Source organism: Rhinoderma darwinii, chromosome 2 (assembly GCF_050947455.1).
Source record: "Rhinoderma darwinii isolate aRhiDar2 chromosome 2, aRhiDar2.hap1, whole genome shotgun sequence".
Lineage (NCBI taxonomy): Eukaryota > Metazoa > Chordata > Amphibia > Anura > Rhinodermatidae > Rhinoderma > Rhinoderma darwinii.
Genome location: NC_134688.1, coordinates 278,514,796 through 278,529,109, shown reverse-complemented (window position 1 = coordinate 278,529,109; position 14,314 = coordinate 278,514,796). Strand labels below are relative to the sequence as shown.

Sequence of the window (14,314 nt, the reverse complement as noted above, 5' to 3'; positions counted from 1 at the left end):
AAGATCTGCTTTAGGCCTGATTCACACGAGCGCTGCGCATCTCGGACGTGAAAAACTGCAGTTTTTCACGTCCGAGGTGCATCCGTGCTCAGCGCTGCGGGACGCGATATCACGCATCCCCCATAGTTGAGTCTATGGAGGGATGCGTGACGCGTGAAAAGATAGGACATGTCCTATTTTCCCACGGACCCTTCACACTGTCTGTTGAAACAACGTCTGTGTGAACGGCCACATTTAATTACATAGGTACGTGGGACGGGCGCTGTTTCAACGGCCGGCCCACGGACGTTTAACACGTTCGTGTGAATCAGGCCTTAGTCATACATGCCTATGGGTTTGAATAGCTCATCATTTAAATATTAGCTCAAAAGTCATCTGAAAAGATACATTTTTGTGGGTCAAATTGCACCAAATGATTAAATAATATAAAAGTTGGAGGTAAATATACAGAAAGGGACCAGACAGATAGTTTCTAGACCAATATAGTACGTTTATTCATACCAATCTATTTCCCAAGTCAAAAAGAGGGAGAGGGACTTTATCCAAAAGTATGCAGGGGTGTAACTATAATGGGTGCAATTGCACCCCGGGCCTTGAGCCTGAAGGGCCCCATATGAGGAGACAGTACTATAGTTGGGGGACAGAGTCCTGTTACAATTTTTGCAATGGGGCCCAGGAGCCTCAAGTTACCACTCTGAAAGTAGAAACTATCCCTCCAAAAGAGGAACACTTCGGAGGTACGCGGTGTCTATAGAGAAATACACGGTTGTGTAATGCCCTGAACTTCGTGACAGGACAGAAACAGAAAGAGAGTTGCTATAGGTTGCACCGGCCTCACTTCCCGCCCATGGTCTGGCAGTACCGCGCCCCCTTCATGCAGCGGGCTGTCCGGGATGCCAGGGTGCCTGCCGGCCCGCTACCGGCTCCTGGACCTGGTATTTGCGCTGTTTGGAACAGTCGCCTTCCTAGTAGACTTGGGTTCTGATGTGTGGAGCGCAGTGTGGTACTACAAGGCGGGGGACACGGGCTGGGCCGTACTGCACATCGGCCTATACGTCCTGTCGTCTGCCGTGCTGCAGATACTCAGCTGGGGTTGGTTTTGGGTTGACCGGCAAGACTTGGAACTTGAGCTGAGCAAGGCACCGAGCAATGAGGGCAGAAGCGACGGAAAAGAGAATTCTACAGGAGGGGCGGCACAGATCTGTGGTGATACCGACTACGTGGAGTGTTACCGTTTACAAGCATCCGTCAACGAGACGAGCAATGGGGATATGAAGCACCACAATGAGAATGGTGCCAAATACCCGGAAGATGCCAGTCACGTCACCAGCGTGGGCACAGCTGTCAGTGTCGTGGATGCAGTGCCAACAGAGAAAGTTGCGCCTGGAGTGTGTGACCAGAGCAATGTACACACAGAGACACCTCGTCCGGTTGAACTAGCGACGAATCCTGGATGTCCGGGCGACATTCCTGCGCCGGACACACAGACAGATCCGACAGTTGAGGAGCGCTCGGCGCTGTGCTGCGGCTGTACGACCTACAATGCTGCGGGCAGCGACGACGAGCTCATCGTGAAGCGCTTCTTTACTTCTAAGATCATATTGTGGCCGTCATGCTTTACTCTACTACACGTCCTCCAGCTGGGGTACCCGCTCAGGTAAGCCTGCTCTGTCCTGGGCATTATGTAGTGCGTGTCAGGGGGTCACTCTATAAGTAAACTGGCGCAAACAGGTGTGTTTGCTACTAATACTTATATGTATAGCTAGCTATGGCAGTACCCAGGGATGGAGTATAGGAGGGACAGGATTCCTCCATCTAGAAGCCTCCAATAACTCCCCTTTACCATGGCTAATAATATGGATATTGTGTGCCACTGTAACCATTGGGCATTGAGGATAATGCCTCACAATAGTACCACCACCACCACAGTGCCAGGCTCATAGTGCAGAACAACACTTGCATGTTCCACCTTCCCATACCGCTACTTCCTCTCAGCAGCCAGGAAGTGACATCTTGTCAGCGCCTGTTGAATGTTACTTCCTCTTCCTGTGGCGATCTGTCATTCGTTATGTAAAACTTTTTTTCTACGTTGTAGTTTCGAAAAAACCTCAATGTCAATGTTTTTCGCCTTCTGTTTCTTATGACGGGTTTCATCAATGTTATTAATCAATAAGCATCCCGCTAATGTTGGATATAATTGTAATGTCATATGACATTTTCACCGGATCGGAGACAGAGGCAACTAATAGAGCCTCTGACGCAGATGTGAACAGAGCCTTAACCAATTGTTGTGTACCCTTTGACGGAACCTTTTGACCTTAATGGGTTCCGTCGGGTTTCCGGTCTGTCGTTTTACCGGAAGAAAAAGTGCAGCATGTTCTGGAATTTTTAACTGGATCTGTGACGGAGGACCCTAATGGAGCCCCCGGTGCAAATGTGGACAGGGCCTTGACTTAAAAGTTTTATATTGAGTTAAAGTGTAACTAAACTTTCATAAAACTTTAATGTGTCAAACGTTTTGATCAGATAGGATCTGACCACTTAGACCCCACCGATCGCTAAAATGAAGGGGCAGAAACGCTCTGCACTATGTACAAAATAGCTGTAATAACAGCCGCGTGCATGAGCCCTAGAATACGTTCAGCTGTTCACACCGCCATCTGAGGCCTATGTGCTCTTTGCGGACAGTCCCTTACCAGAAGTGAAAACCGGAAATCCGTCTGTAATATCCTACCGCTAGTTTCCAGAATGAAAGGGCTCTATAGTTTTTCTGGTAGCAGAAATTTATAAGCAAAGTCAATAGGGTTGACTTCCCACCGCAGTTTTTTTTTTTCAGATTTTCATTTTTGTTTTTTCCTCCCCACATTCCAAAACTCATAACTTTTTTTTAGTTTTCCGTTGACCTAGCCATATGAGGGCTTGTTTTTTGCGGGTCGAGTTGTAATTTTTCCGTAAATTATTTATTCTACCATATAATGTACTGGGAAACATGTCTTTGTTGGGTGGAATTAGAAAAAGACATCCATTCCTCAATTATTTTTTTTTGGCGTTCATTGTGCGTTAAAAACATATTAACTTTATTCTGCGGTTCAATACGCTTACGGCAACAAAATTGTTTCTTGTCGCCATGTTCTGAGAGCCATAACTTTTTTTTTTTTTTTTTTCTGTCGATTGAGTGGTACGAGGGTTTTGTTTGTTGCAGGCGAGCTGTAGTTTCTATTTCTACCATTTTGGGGTACATGAGACTTTTTGATCACTCCTTATTCCATTATTTGTGGGAGATGAGGTGACCAAAAACCAGCGATTCTGGCGTTTTTTTTTTTTTACTGTGTTCACCTTGCGGGTCTAATAATGTTATATTGCAATAGTTCGGACTTATACGTACGCGGCGATACCAGTTATGTAAACTTTTTTTTTTTTATTATTTTGTTTCGGGGAATATATTTTTTTACATATATAAGGTGGGGGGGGGGCCGCATGGCCTGCGTCTAAACGCTAAGATGCCGTGATTGCTATTGACTGTGGCATCTAACAGGTTAAATGAGCGGGATTGCTCTCGAGTGGAATTCCGTACGTTACACTGAAGTGACACACTCAGCCTGTGAGCCCGCTCCATACTCCCCAACCTGACCTCGGGTTCACACGTAGCAGGTTCATACTGCGGATTTTTCGCAACAGATTTAATCTCTGAAAATACTTGCTGTAATACAGTAGAGGCAGAGTGGATGAGATTTGAACAAATCTCATCCACACGCTGCCTAAAAAACCTGCCAAAACAGCATTAATAAATTGACCTGCTATGTGTTTTTATTAATCCGCATGTCAATTCATTATTCGGAATCAATGCTTTTCTGTTGCCTGTTTTCCTCATTGAATTCAAGGGGGAGGTAAACCCCACAACAACTAGCAGATGTTCTGACTTTTGCAGCTGTAAAGGTCTCTGCTCCTGTGTCCAACTTGGCCTCCAGGGATGCTGTTTCATCCCATGTGACTGGTGCAGCCAATCACAGGCTGCAGCGGTCACATGGGATGAAACCTCATTCCAGGCTGCAGGACGTCAGAGGGACGCATCGCCATGTCTACAGGTAAGCATAGACTTTTTTTTTTTTTTATTACATGGTGTTTTCTACAGCAGACTTTCAGGCCGAAAAACTGCACCACAATTTGGTGCGGTTTCTAAGCCGGAATTCCCTGCGGGGACCAGGGCGGATACACTGTGGTTTTACGCAGCGTATCCGCCCTGTGTGAACTTGGGCTGGGCAATTAAACCAAAAAGAATCGAAATTCAGCGCAATTAATAGATGTCATCTTGCGAATTTTGTTTATCAATTATTATTTCCCGGTTTTAAACTGTATCTGCATCTTCAGGACGCAGATACATTTGAATCCAATGGTAGAGCAGGGGATTGAAAGGTCCCTGCTCTACCATTCACTATTTATCACTGGACGTGAGCCAGTGATGTCATCGTGCCTGTCTGTGCAGTGCCGCAGACTATAGGGATCTCCTCCACTCGTCATTAAAACTGGGTTAGACGAGTATGTATATTATTATTTTTATCAGGCACTATTGGGGGCAGCTGTGAGGGCATTATACAGCGTGAGGGCAGCTATGGGGGACTTTATACTGTATGGGGTGCATATATGGGAGCATTATACTGTGAAGGCAGCTATAGGTACTGCGTGGAAGTCAGTTATAGGGGCATTATACTGTATGGAGGGCAGCTACGGGGGCATTATACTGTGTGGAGGGCAGTTATGTGGGGCATTATACTGTGTGGAGGGCAGTTATGAAGGGCATTATACTATGTGGGGGCAGCTTTGGAGGCATTATACTATGTGGGGGTAGCTTTGAGGGCATTATACTATGTGGAGGGCAGATATAGGGGCATTATACTGTGTGGGGGCAGTGTCAGGGGGTATATTATATACAATAGTATACAGCAGGCTCAGGAGATAAATATTAATTCAATGGCGCAGCATGCAAATAGGGGGCATGGCATGGAACAAGAGGTGTGGCCTAAATAATCGTAATCGAGGTTACATGTTCAATTAATCATGAATTTGATTTAGCTCATAATTGCCCAGCCCTAATGTGAACATACCCTAAACCCCACTACAGTATCTCACTATATTAAACCCTTTATCTACACTAATGCCTTGGCCCCAAAGTCTCTATTCCATTGTAATGTTAATTCTACACAACTCTACAGTTACCGATATGGATTATCATCCGGCATGCACAGGCACACTTGCAATGTATACCTACAAAAACATACCAAAGACAACTAGCATAGAATAAGGCTAGTTCCACATATAGTGCATTTACTGCGAATTTTCCATCTTGATTTGCGGACAGCAAATTAAACAGCGTATTACAGTAGCAGCAAAGTGGATGAGATTTGAACAACTCTCCATATGCTGCGGCAAAAAACACAGAAAATTGCTGTGTGGTGCAGATTTTTGATACCGCAGAAGCGTTGCATTTTTGTTGTGTATTTTCCCCTTTGAAGTGAAAATCTGCAACAAATTGCAAATGTTGCGATTTTTGTTGCAACTCTGAAGCAAAAATCGCAGTTAGGGAAAAAACCAAAACAAATTCCTGTTTACAAAAGAAAGAAAATGCATACTCGCCTCCTGTGGCGTTGCCATAGCGATGCCTCCTTGTCCTCTCGGCTGTTCTGTCAGCCTCCAGTGATTGTGCTGCGTCCCATGTGACTGCCGCAGACAGTCACAGGCGACCGGCTGCACAGAGGTTAGACGTAAAAAGCAAGGAAGTGTCACTATGGCAACGCTGCAGGAAGTGAGTATAGACCTTTTGTTTTTGCCCCTGCTATTCGCAGCAGACATCTGCACTAAATTTGTGTGCAGAGTTTTGCTCGGAATTCCCTGCAGGTTCCTGGTTGGATAAACTGCAGACTTTTGCGCAGCGTATCAGACCCATGTGAACATAGCCTAAGGCCCTGTTCAGAGTTATTTTTGCAGGTGAAAAAAACTTTTGACCTGCCTGCAAGGTTTGCAGCGTTTTTTTTCACTGGGTGTATTTTGGCTGCGGCCAGTGAGCGCCGCGGGCAAAAAAAACGCAGCGAAAACCACTTTCTCTGCCTCCCATTGAAATCAATGGGAGGTGATTTTGGGTGTGGATTCTGACACGGTTCCCGCGTCAAAAACCGCCAAAATACTTGTGTGAACATACCCATCTGTCTTATTAGCCCCGAATGAAGCTGGAAGGAGATACATTGGATGTGCGAAATGGTTCTCGGGACTTTTGCTTGAAGCTCTGTAACGTCTTCATGTTTACGCTGTGGTTGAATGCCGCTCTCCTGTATGGTTGTGGTTTTGCAGCGATCCAGCTGTATATTGGAGGAGTGTTTTGGCCCGCTTTATTGAGACGAGTTTCATGACATGCAATGTTGTTTTGAGGTGTCTAGGAAGCAAGACTCCATGTACTATCACACATACTGCTACTGAAGCTCCTCTTTTTATGTAAATCTTTTGACATCCACTGGAAAATGTAAACCCTGTTGTGCTAGATAAGAAAATGTTGCATGGTTTTTGCTCGTTGAAGTATGACCGCTGGGTGAAGAAGCTCTAAGGGTTTATCAAATCCGTGGCACTTTGCTTTGAATGTTGAGGGAGATTTACTAAGCAAAAAATCAGAATACACCGTGTTCCAAATTATTATGCAAATGTTATTTTTCGCTGATTTTCCTAAATAGTCGATGCAAATGACAGTCAGTATAATCTTCAAGCCATCAACCGTTGGAGTATAATGCAAATTTTATTGAACAAATCTCCTAATGATAACAGATTTTTTTTTTTAGAAGTAAAAAACTCAAAATGCACTGTTTCATATTATTATGCACAACAGAGATCAAAACATTTTAAAGGTTGTAAAGAGAACTTAAATGGTAATTTGTTGAATTTGCAGCATCAGGAGGTCATATTTACAGAAATCAAAAGCTCTTTCAATAAAAAAAAACTTAACAGGCCAAGTTACATGTTAACATAGGACCCCTTCTTTGATATCACCTTCACAATTCTTGCATCCATTGAATTTGTGAGTATTTGGACCGTTTCTTCTTGAATATCTTTGCAGGATGTCGGAATAGCCTCCCAGAGCTTCTGTTTTGATGTGAACTGCCTCCCACCCTCATAGATATTTTGCTTGAGGATGCTCCAAAGGTTCTCAATAGGGTTGAGGTCAGGGGAACATGGGGGCCACACCATGAGTTTCTCTCCTTTTGTGCCCATAGCAGCCAATGACACAGAGGTATTCTTTGCAGCATGAGATGGTGCATTGTCATGCATGAAGATAATTTTGCTACGGAAGGCACGGTTCTTTTTGTACCACGGAAGAAAGTGGTCAGTCATAAACTCTACGTACTTTGCAGAGGTCATTTTCACACCGTCATGGACCCTAAAGGGGCCTACCAGCTATCTCCCCATGATTCCATTTCAAAACATTACACCGCCACCTCCTTGCTGACGTCGCAGCCTTGTTGGGACATGGTGGCCATTCACCAACCATCCATCTGGACCATCTAGGGTTGCACGGCACTCATCAGTAAACAACACGGTTTGAAAATTAGTCTTGTATTATATGTATTTTTGAGCCCACTGCAACCGTTTCTGCTTGTGAGCATTGTTTAGGGGTGGCCGAATAATAGCTTTATGCACACTTGCAAACCTCTGGAGGATCCTACACCTTGAGGTTCGCGGGACTCCAGAGGCACTAGCGGCTTCAAATACCTGTTTGCTGCTTTGCAATGGCATTTGAGCCACTGCTCTCCTAATCCTATTAATTTGTCTGGCAGAAACCTTTTTCATTATGCCTTTCTCTGTACGATCCCGTCTGTGCTCTGAATCAGCCACAAATCTTTTCACAGTTCGATGATCACGCTTAAGTTTTCTGGAAATATCCAATGTTTTCATACCTTCCACAAGGTATTGCACTATTTCACGCTTTTCGGCAGCAGAGAGATCCTTTTTCTTTCCCATATTGCTTGAAACCTGTGGCCTGCTTAATAATGTGGAACGTCCTTCTTAAGTAGTTTTCCTTTGATTGGGCACACCTGCCAAACTATTTATCACAGGTGTCTGAGATTGATTACAATGATCCAAACAGCCCTAAGAAACAATACCAACCATGAGTTTAATTGAAAAACTAATAATTAAATGTTTATGACACTTAAATCCAATGTGCATAATAATTTGGAACACTGTATACATGCACTAAATTTGTGTTTTAGACACATTTTATACATACCTCAATTGTCTAGGAAAAAGTCTAAGAGGTGTTGTAAAATGCATAAAAATTATAAGACATGCAACATTTTGGTTATTGGATATTGGTTATGTATGCCAGCCAGATGGCATAAGGGAGACGAAAGTGTGTAACATGGCTAGCTGGTTATATATAACCTATAAAGACAAGTAAGTATGCAAAGAAAAAAATTGAAAAAATCTTTATTGAATTACATAAGACAATAGATAAAATTAGGAATCCATGAACCAACAGAAAAAGGACAATACGCTGTGTATCTCGCAAATACACAGAGTACAAAATTGTGCCAGTGACTTACCTTCCAAAAGGCTTATATAGACTAAAGTAAAGGGACCATATAGAAGTGCAAAAACTTGCTATATAATTACAAGAGATATACCGTATTTGAACATGTATTGGCTCAATATAAACCAAGGAGAGAAATTACACAAAGAAATGCTGAAGCATATCAAGGGGATATAACATACCCATAATAGATGCAAGAGAGTACACAGCTAACGTCCGCCCCAACACGCGTTTCAGCGCTAATGCCTTCGTCTGGGGGGGTCAAGTTGCCTAGCAAGTTGTGCAAAATGTATCATGACGCGTTTGTCTCCTTTTTCACCAACTTGTATATTGACATTATTGCTAAATCTCCTCAGAAATCTCAGTAACGTCAAAGGGGTTTAAACCCGTATATAGTCCTGTCATTTTGGAAAATCAGTGGTGATCAGACTTCACCAACGTGATCTTCTCACTATGACATATCAGAAGATCATTTTAGCTAGATTTCCCCTGTAATATATGTATGTTACGATTACATCCCTAATCCATATTATCTGCTATTCATACAATATTGTCCAAGTCAAACATGCATGTTAATGGGGGAAGGAAACGTTAGCACTTTAGTTCCTCTCGGCACCAGTTGCAGTCAGGTAAAGGGGGGTAAATGTATTTGTTTTTATAGTGCCAACATATTCTGCAGCCCTGTACAGAAGTCATCCTCACTGGCTCCAGTGGGGCTCACAATATAAATTCCTTGTGCGTACATCTTTTGAGTGTGGCAGGAAACTGGAGTATACGGAGAAAACTCACATTAAGGCCCCATGCACACGAATGTAAAAACGCCCGTAATTACGGGCGCATAGACTTCTATTGGCCACAGGTACCTCCCCGTATGCTTACGGGAAGGTGCCCGTGCCGTTGAAAAATATAGAACATGTCCTATTTTAAGCCGTAATTACGGCACAGGCAGGCCCATAGAAGTCTATGGGGCTCCCGTAATTCCGGGAGCGTTGCTAGGCGACGTCAGTGTATAGTCACTGTCCATGGTGCTGAAAGAGTTAAACGATCGGCAGTAACTCTTTCAGCACCAGGGACAGTGGCTACTGATCACAATATAGATAAAGCTGTGTAAAAAAAAAAAAAAAAAAAAAAAAAAAAACTTACCCAGAACTCCCTGCTTCTTCCTCCAGTCCGGCCTCCTGGGATGACGTTACAGCCCATGTTACCGCTGCAGCCAATCACTGGCTGCAGCGGTCACATGGACTGCCACGTCGGACTGGATGTCGAGAGAGGGACGCGTCACCAAGACAACGGCCGGGTAAGTATGAATTACTTTTACCTCGGAGAGGGCTGTCCCTTCTCTCTATCCTGCACTGATAGAGAGAAGGGCTGCCAATTACTGCAGTGTAATTTTGCAGCGGAAACCTGCCTGTAAATACGGGTGGAATACTGGTCGAATACGTGTGACCAAGGACCTGTATTTACGCCAGTATTTACGGGTGGACAGAAATACGATCGTGTGCATGAGGCCTAACACAGGGAGAAAACATACAAACGTCATACTGATATGGTCCTTGGTTGGATTCAAACCCAGCGCTGCGAGGCAACAGAGCTAACCACTGAGCCACCGTGTTAACGTACATTTCCTGGAAAGTGCATTCTTTCTGTAGTTCTGAACCGGATAGATTATTCAGAGGATACAGTCATGCTGTTTATCAGGAAGGCCACATGAGCACACTTCCCATATGTAGTACTCTTCTGTTTGAAACATTAATGTTCAGCGGACAGCAGCATCACGGACAATGCTAGAGATTAACATTTATTGTCACAACAGGTTAAAGCTGATCTTTGGCTGAATAAGCAGCGTATTACGGGGACAGGTCTGTCACCTTATTAGCCAAAACAGGAGCAATCAAAGAATAAACTGGACTACTAGTAATGAGTAGAGCGATCCCCCACCCTCCTCACAGCGAGGCAGGTGTCGCTCTCCTCATACAGTGAAGGAAATAAGTATTTGATCCCTTGCTGATTTTGTAAGTTTGCCCACTGTCAAAGACATGAACAGTCTAGAATTTTTAGGCTAGGTTAATTTTACCAGTGAGGGATTGATTATATATAAAAAAAAAAAAAAAAGAAAATCACAGTCAAAATTATATATATTTATTTGCATTGTGCACAGAGAAATAAGTATTTGATCCCCTACCAACCATTAAGAGTTCAGCCTCCTCCAGACCAGTTACACGCTCCAAATCAACTTGGTGCCTGCATTAAAGACAGCTGTCTTACATGGTCACCTGTATAAAAGACTCCTGTCCACAGACTCAATTAATCAGTCTGACTTTACAACATGGGCAAGACCAAAGAGCTTTCTAAGGATGTCAGGGACAAGATCATAGACCTGCACAAGGCTGGAATGGGCTACAAAACCATAAGTGAGACGCTGGGTGAGAAGGAGACAACTGTTGGTGCAATAGTAAGAAAATGGAAGACATACAAAATGACTGTCAATCGACATCGATCTGGGGCTCCATGCAAAATCTCACCTCGTGGGGTATCCTTGATCCTGAGGAAGGTGAGATCTCAGCCATAAACTACACGGGGGAGAACTTGTTAATGATCTCAAGGCAGCAGGCAGCTGGGACCACAGTCACCAAGAAAACCATTGGTAACACATTACGCCGTAATGGATTAAAATCCTGCAGTGCCTGCAAGGTCCCCCTGCTCAAGAAGGCACATGTATAGGCCTGTCTGAAGTTTGCAAATTAACATCTGGATGATACTGAGAGTGATTGGGAGAAGGTGCTGTGGTCAGATGAGACTAAAAATGAGCTCTTTGGCATTAACTCAACTCGCCGTGTTTGGAGGAAGAGAAATGCTGCCTATGACCCAAAGAACACCATCCCGACTGTCAAGCATGGAGGTGGAAACATTATGTTTTGGGGGTGTTTCTCTGCTAAGGGCACAGGACTACTTCACCGCATCAATGGGAGAATGGATGGAGCCATGTACCGTCAAATCCTGAGTGACAACCTCCTTCCCTCCACCAGGACATTAAAAATGGCTCGTGGCTGGGTCTTCCAGCACGACAATGACCTGAAACATACAGCCAAGGCAACAAAGGAGTGGCTCAAAAAGAAGCACATTAAGGTCATGGAGTGGTCTAACCAGTCTCCAGACCTTAATCCCATAGAAAACGTATGGAGGGAGCTGAAGATCCGAGTTGCCAAGCGACAGCCTCGAAATCTTAATGATTTACAGATGATCTGCAAAGAGGAGTGGGCCAAAATTCCATCTAACATGTGTGCAAACCTCATCATCAACTACAAAAAACGTCTGACTGCTGTGCTTGCCAACAAGGGTTTTGCCACCAAGTATTAAGTCTTGTTTGCCAAAGGGATCAAATACTTATTTCTCTGTGCACAATGCAAATAAATATATATAATTTTGACTGTGATTTTCAGTTTTTAAAAAAATATATAATCTATCTCTCACTGGTAAAATTAACCTAGCCTAAAAATTCTAGACTGTTCATGTCTTTGACAGTGGGCAAACTTACAAAATTAGCAAGGGATCAAATACTTATTTCCTTCACTGTAAGTGCAGACTCAAAACTGAGTCCGGTGTATACTTTGATCGCTCTTAGTTTATCACAATATTTTTTGTGCCGTTTTGGCTAATAAGAGGATTGACCTGTCCCTGTAAAATGCTACCCTTAACTAGGGCAGCATATTCAGTTGACCGATTCGCTTTGTAATTCTCATTGTAGATATATGTTAAATTGGTTTTAGTTACTAGAGCCTTAAACGTGCATTTTCAATTTTTATTAACCATATGCCATGTTCCTACAGGTGTGTGCATTCATTAGAAGTGGGTCTCGCTGCGTACAGAAACCCGGAGGATGACCTGTTCAAAGATTACGCTTACTTCCTCACCCATGACATCAGCATGATGCGACTTGTGGAAACTTTCCTAGAGAACACTCCTCAGCTCATCCTTGTGCTCTATATAATCATACAAAGAGAAGCCATAGAGACTTTTCAATGTGAGTACATACAGTCAAAAGTCCCTCCCATGTCATATGTTGAACTGGTTCAATGACCTAAATAGCGCTATCTCAATGATTCCAGTGGTTTTTTTTCCCCTCCACTGGACCCCCCCATTCCAGAGATACGGCCCACAGTTGTTGGCTCCATAAATGTTAATTTTCTGCAGTTAAGCAACAGAGTGTGAACTGCCCTCAAGCTGCCTCACACTGATTGGCCGGCATCAGAGGCAAGGAATCTAGCCCCACCCCATTGGCTAACTGCTGAAAAATTTGTATATATGGAGCAAACCCAACAGAGGGCAATACCTCCAAACTTTAAACTATTTTTTTCCATGGACAGGTTGTGACATCTAGCAGTTGATTATCTAACCTATGCAATAATAAAAAAAAAAAAAAAAAAAGTACAGGGTTAGTATTATTTTTGGCTCCCAGTTTCAGAATACACACCCAATAATTTATCAAAGATATAAAGTCCAAAGAGAACGTGTGACTGTTGTGCTGGTCATTCACATGTAATCCATTCGATCATGGCAACAAGTTATCAGGCATTGGGTGTATGAACGGTGTGCAAAATGAAGGCAGATTACATTTCTGCTTGGGTTACACAGACTCAGATCGTGGTCCATAGCAATGCCCTGGGAAACATTTTTTTATTCGCTACTTGATGGGATTTCGAAACAATTTAAAAATAAAAAATGTGCCATTTCCTTCCTTCAAAAGAGTAAGGCCTCATGCACACAACCGTAGCCACGTGCACGGCTGTTATTTTCGGGCCGGCCGGCCGCGGAGTGTCACCCGCGAGCCGCCCGCGAATCGTGGGCCGTACAGATGGCAGTGTCTATTATCTTCTATGAGCCTGGACCGCAGAACATGGCCGTAATAAGACATGTCCGTTCTTTCTGCGGTCCAGGCTCCTGGGCCATGCAGAGACCGTGGAAACCACGGTCGTGTGCATGGGCCCATAGAAATGAATGGGGACGCAATTCTCCTGTGGCTTTTCGGGGGAATTATGGCCGCAAAAGCACGTGAGTGTGCAAGGGGCCTAACATGAAAATCTCTGGAAAAGCACTTATTGTTTTTATAACTGGAAAAAAAAGTGCTCTGTATCATAAAAACAGAGCTCTGACTCAGATATTTTATGAAAAATAAACAAGATTGATCCGGAGTATATTTATAAAAAATAACTTTTACTTAAATTTCTTAAAACATAAGCATTTTTGCGACATGTGCGCATAAATTCAATTCATTTGTCACAGTTGTATGCGATTTTTCTGTTTTTTTCAGTATGCATATACAACAATGTTAAAGACAGCAAAAATAGTCCACCTTTTAGGGTTTCCTAATCCATATAGTTTCAATGATTTGTTAATTTCAGAGGTTCTCTCATAAGCACTTAGATGCTCTGTTTGTCATATAGGATATACAGGAGACATAAGATTTTTCGGGCAGTTGCCCTCCTACCCCTTTGTTTGTGGGATGATGGTGTTCCTTTCAGGAGTTGTCTGTAAAATCCTGGATTTAGTTAGACCTCTGAAGTAAGATAATTTTTCTCCCAATTTCTCTCCCAACGCGTTTCCTCTGACCCATTGATTCATCAGGGGAGATAGGTCATGAATGCTGCTTTGTCCTATTCCTTGGGAAGCTGCATGAAAATTAGATGTAGCTGTCTTGTACAAAGTATAGTTTGCTGTCAGCAAAACATGCTTGCAGTGGCAAGAGAA

General features: G+C 43.4%; 1 protein-coding gene across 3 annotated transcripts in view; it reads left to right on the top strand.

Annotated features, from left to right (window-relative positions):
- Positions 1-743: 743 nt before the first annotated feature.
- XKR8 (XK related 8) overlaps positions 744-14,314 on the top strand; it is a 41,159-nt gene continuing 27,588 nt past the window's right edge. The window contains exons 1-2 of one of the 3 annotated variants that reach the window (XM_075853308.1): positions 744-1,657; positions 12,397-12,590. In XM_075853308.1, coding sequence (XP_075709423.1) covers positions 894-1,657; positions 12,397-12,590 — 958 coding nt within the window. In that variant the 5' untranslated portion in view covers positions 744-893. The remainder of the gene's footprint in view (positions 1,658-12,396; positions 12,591-14,314) is intronic. The other 2 variants (XM_075853309.1, XM_075853310.1) reach the window with 2 other exon arrangements.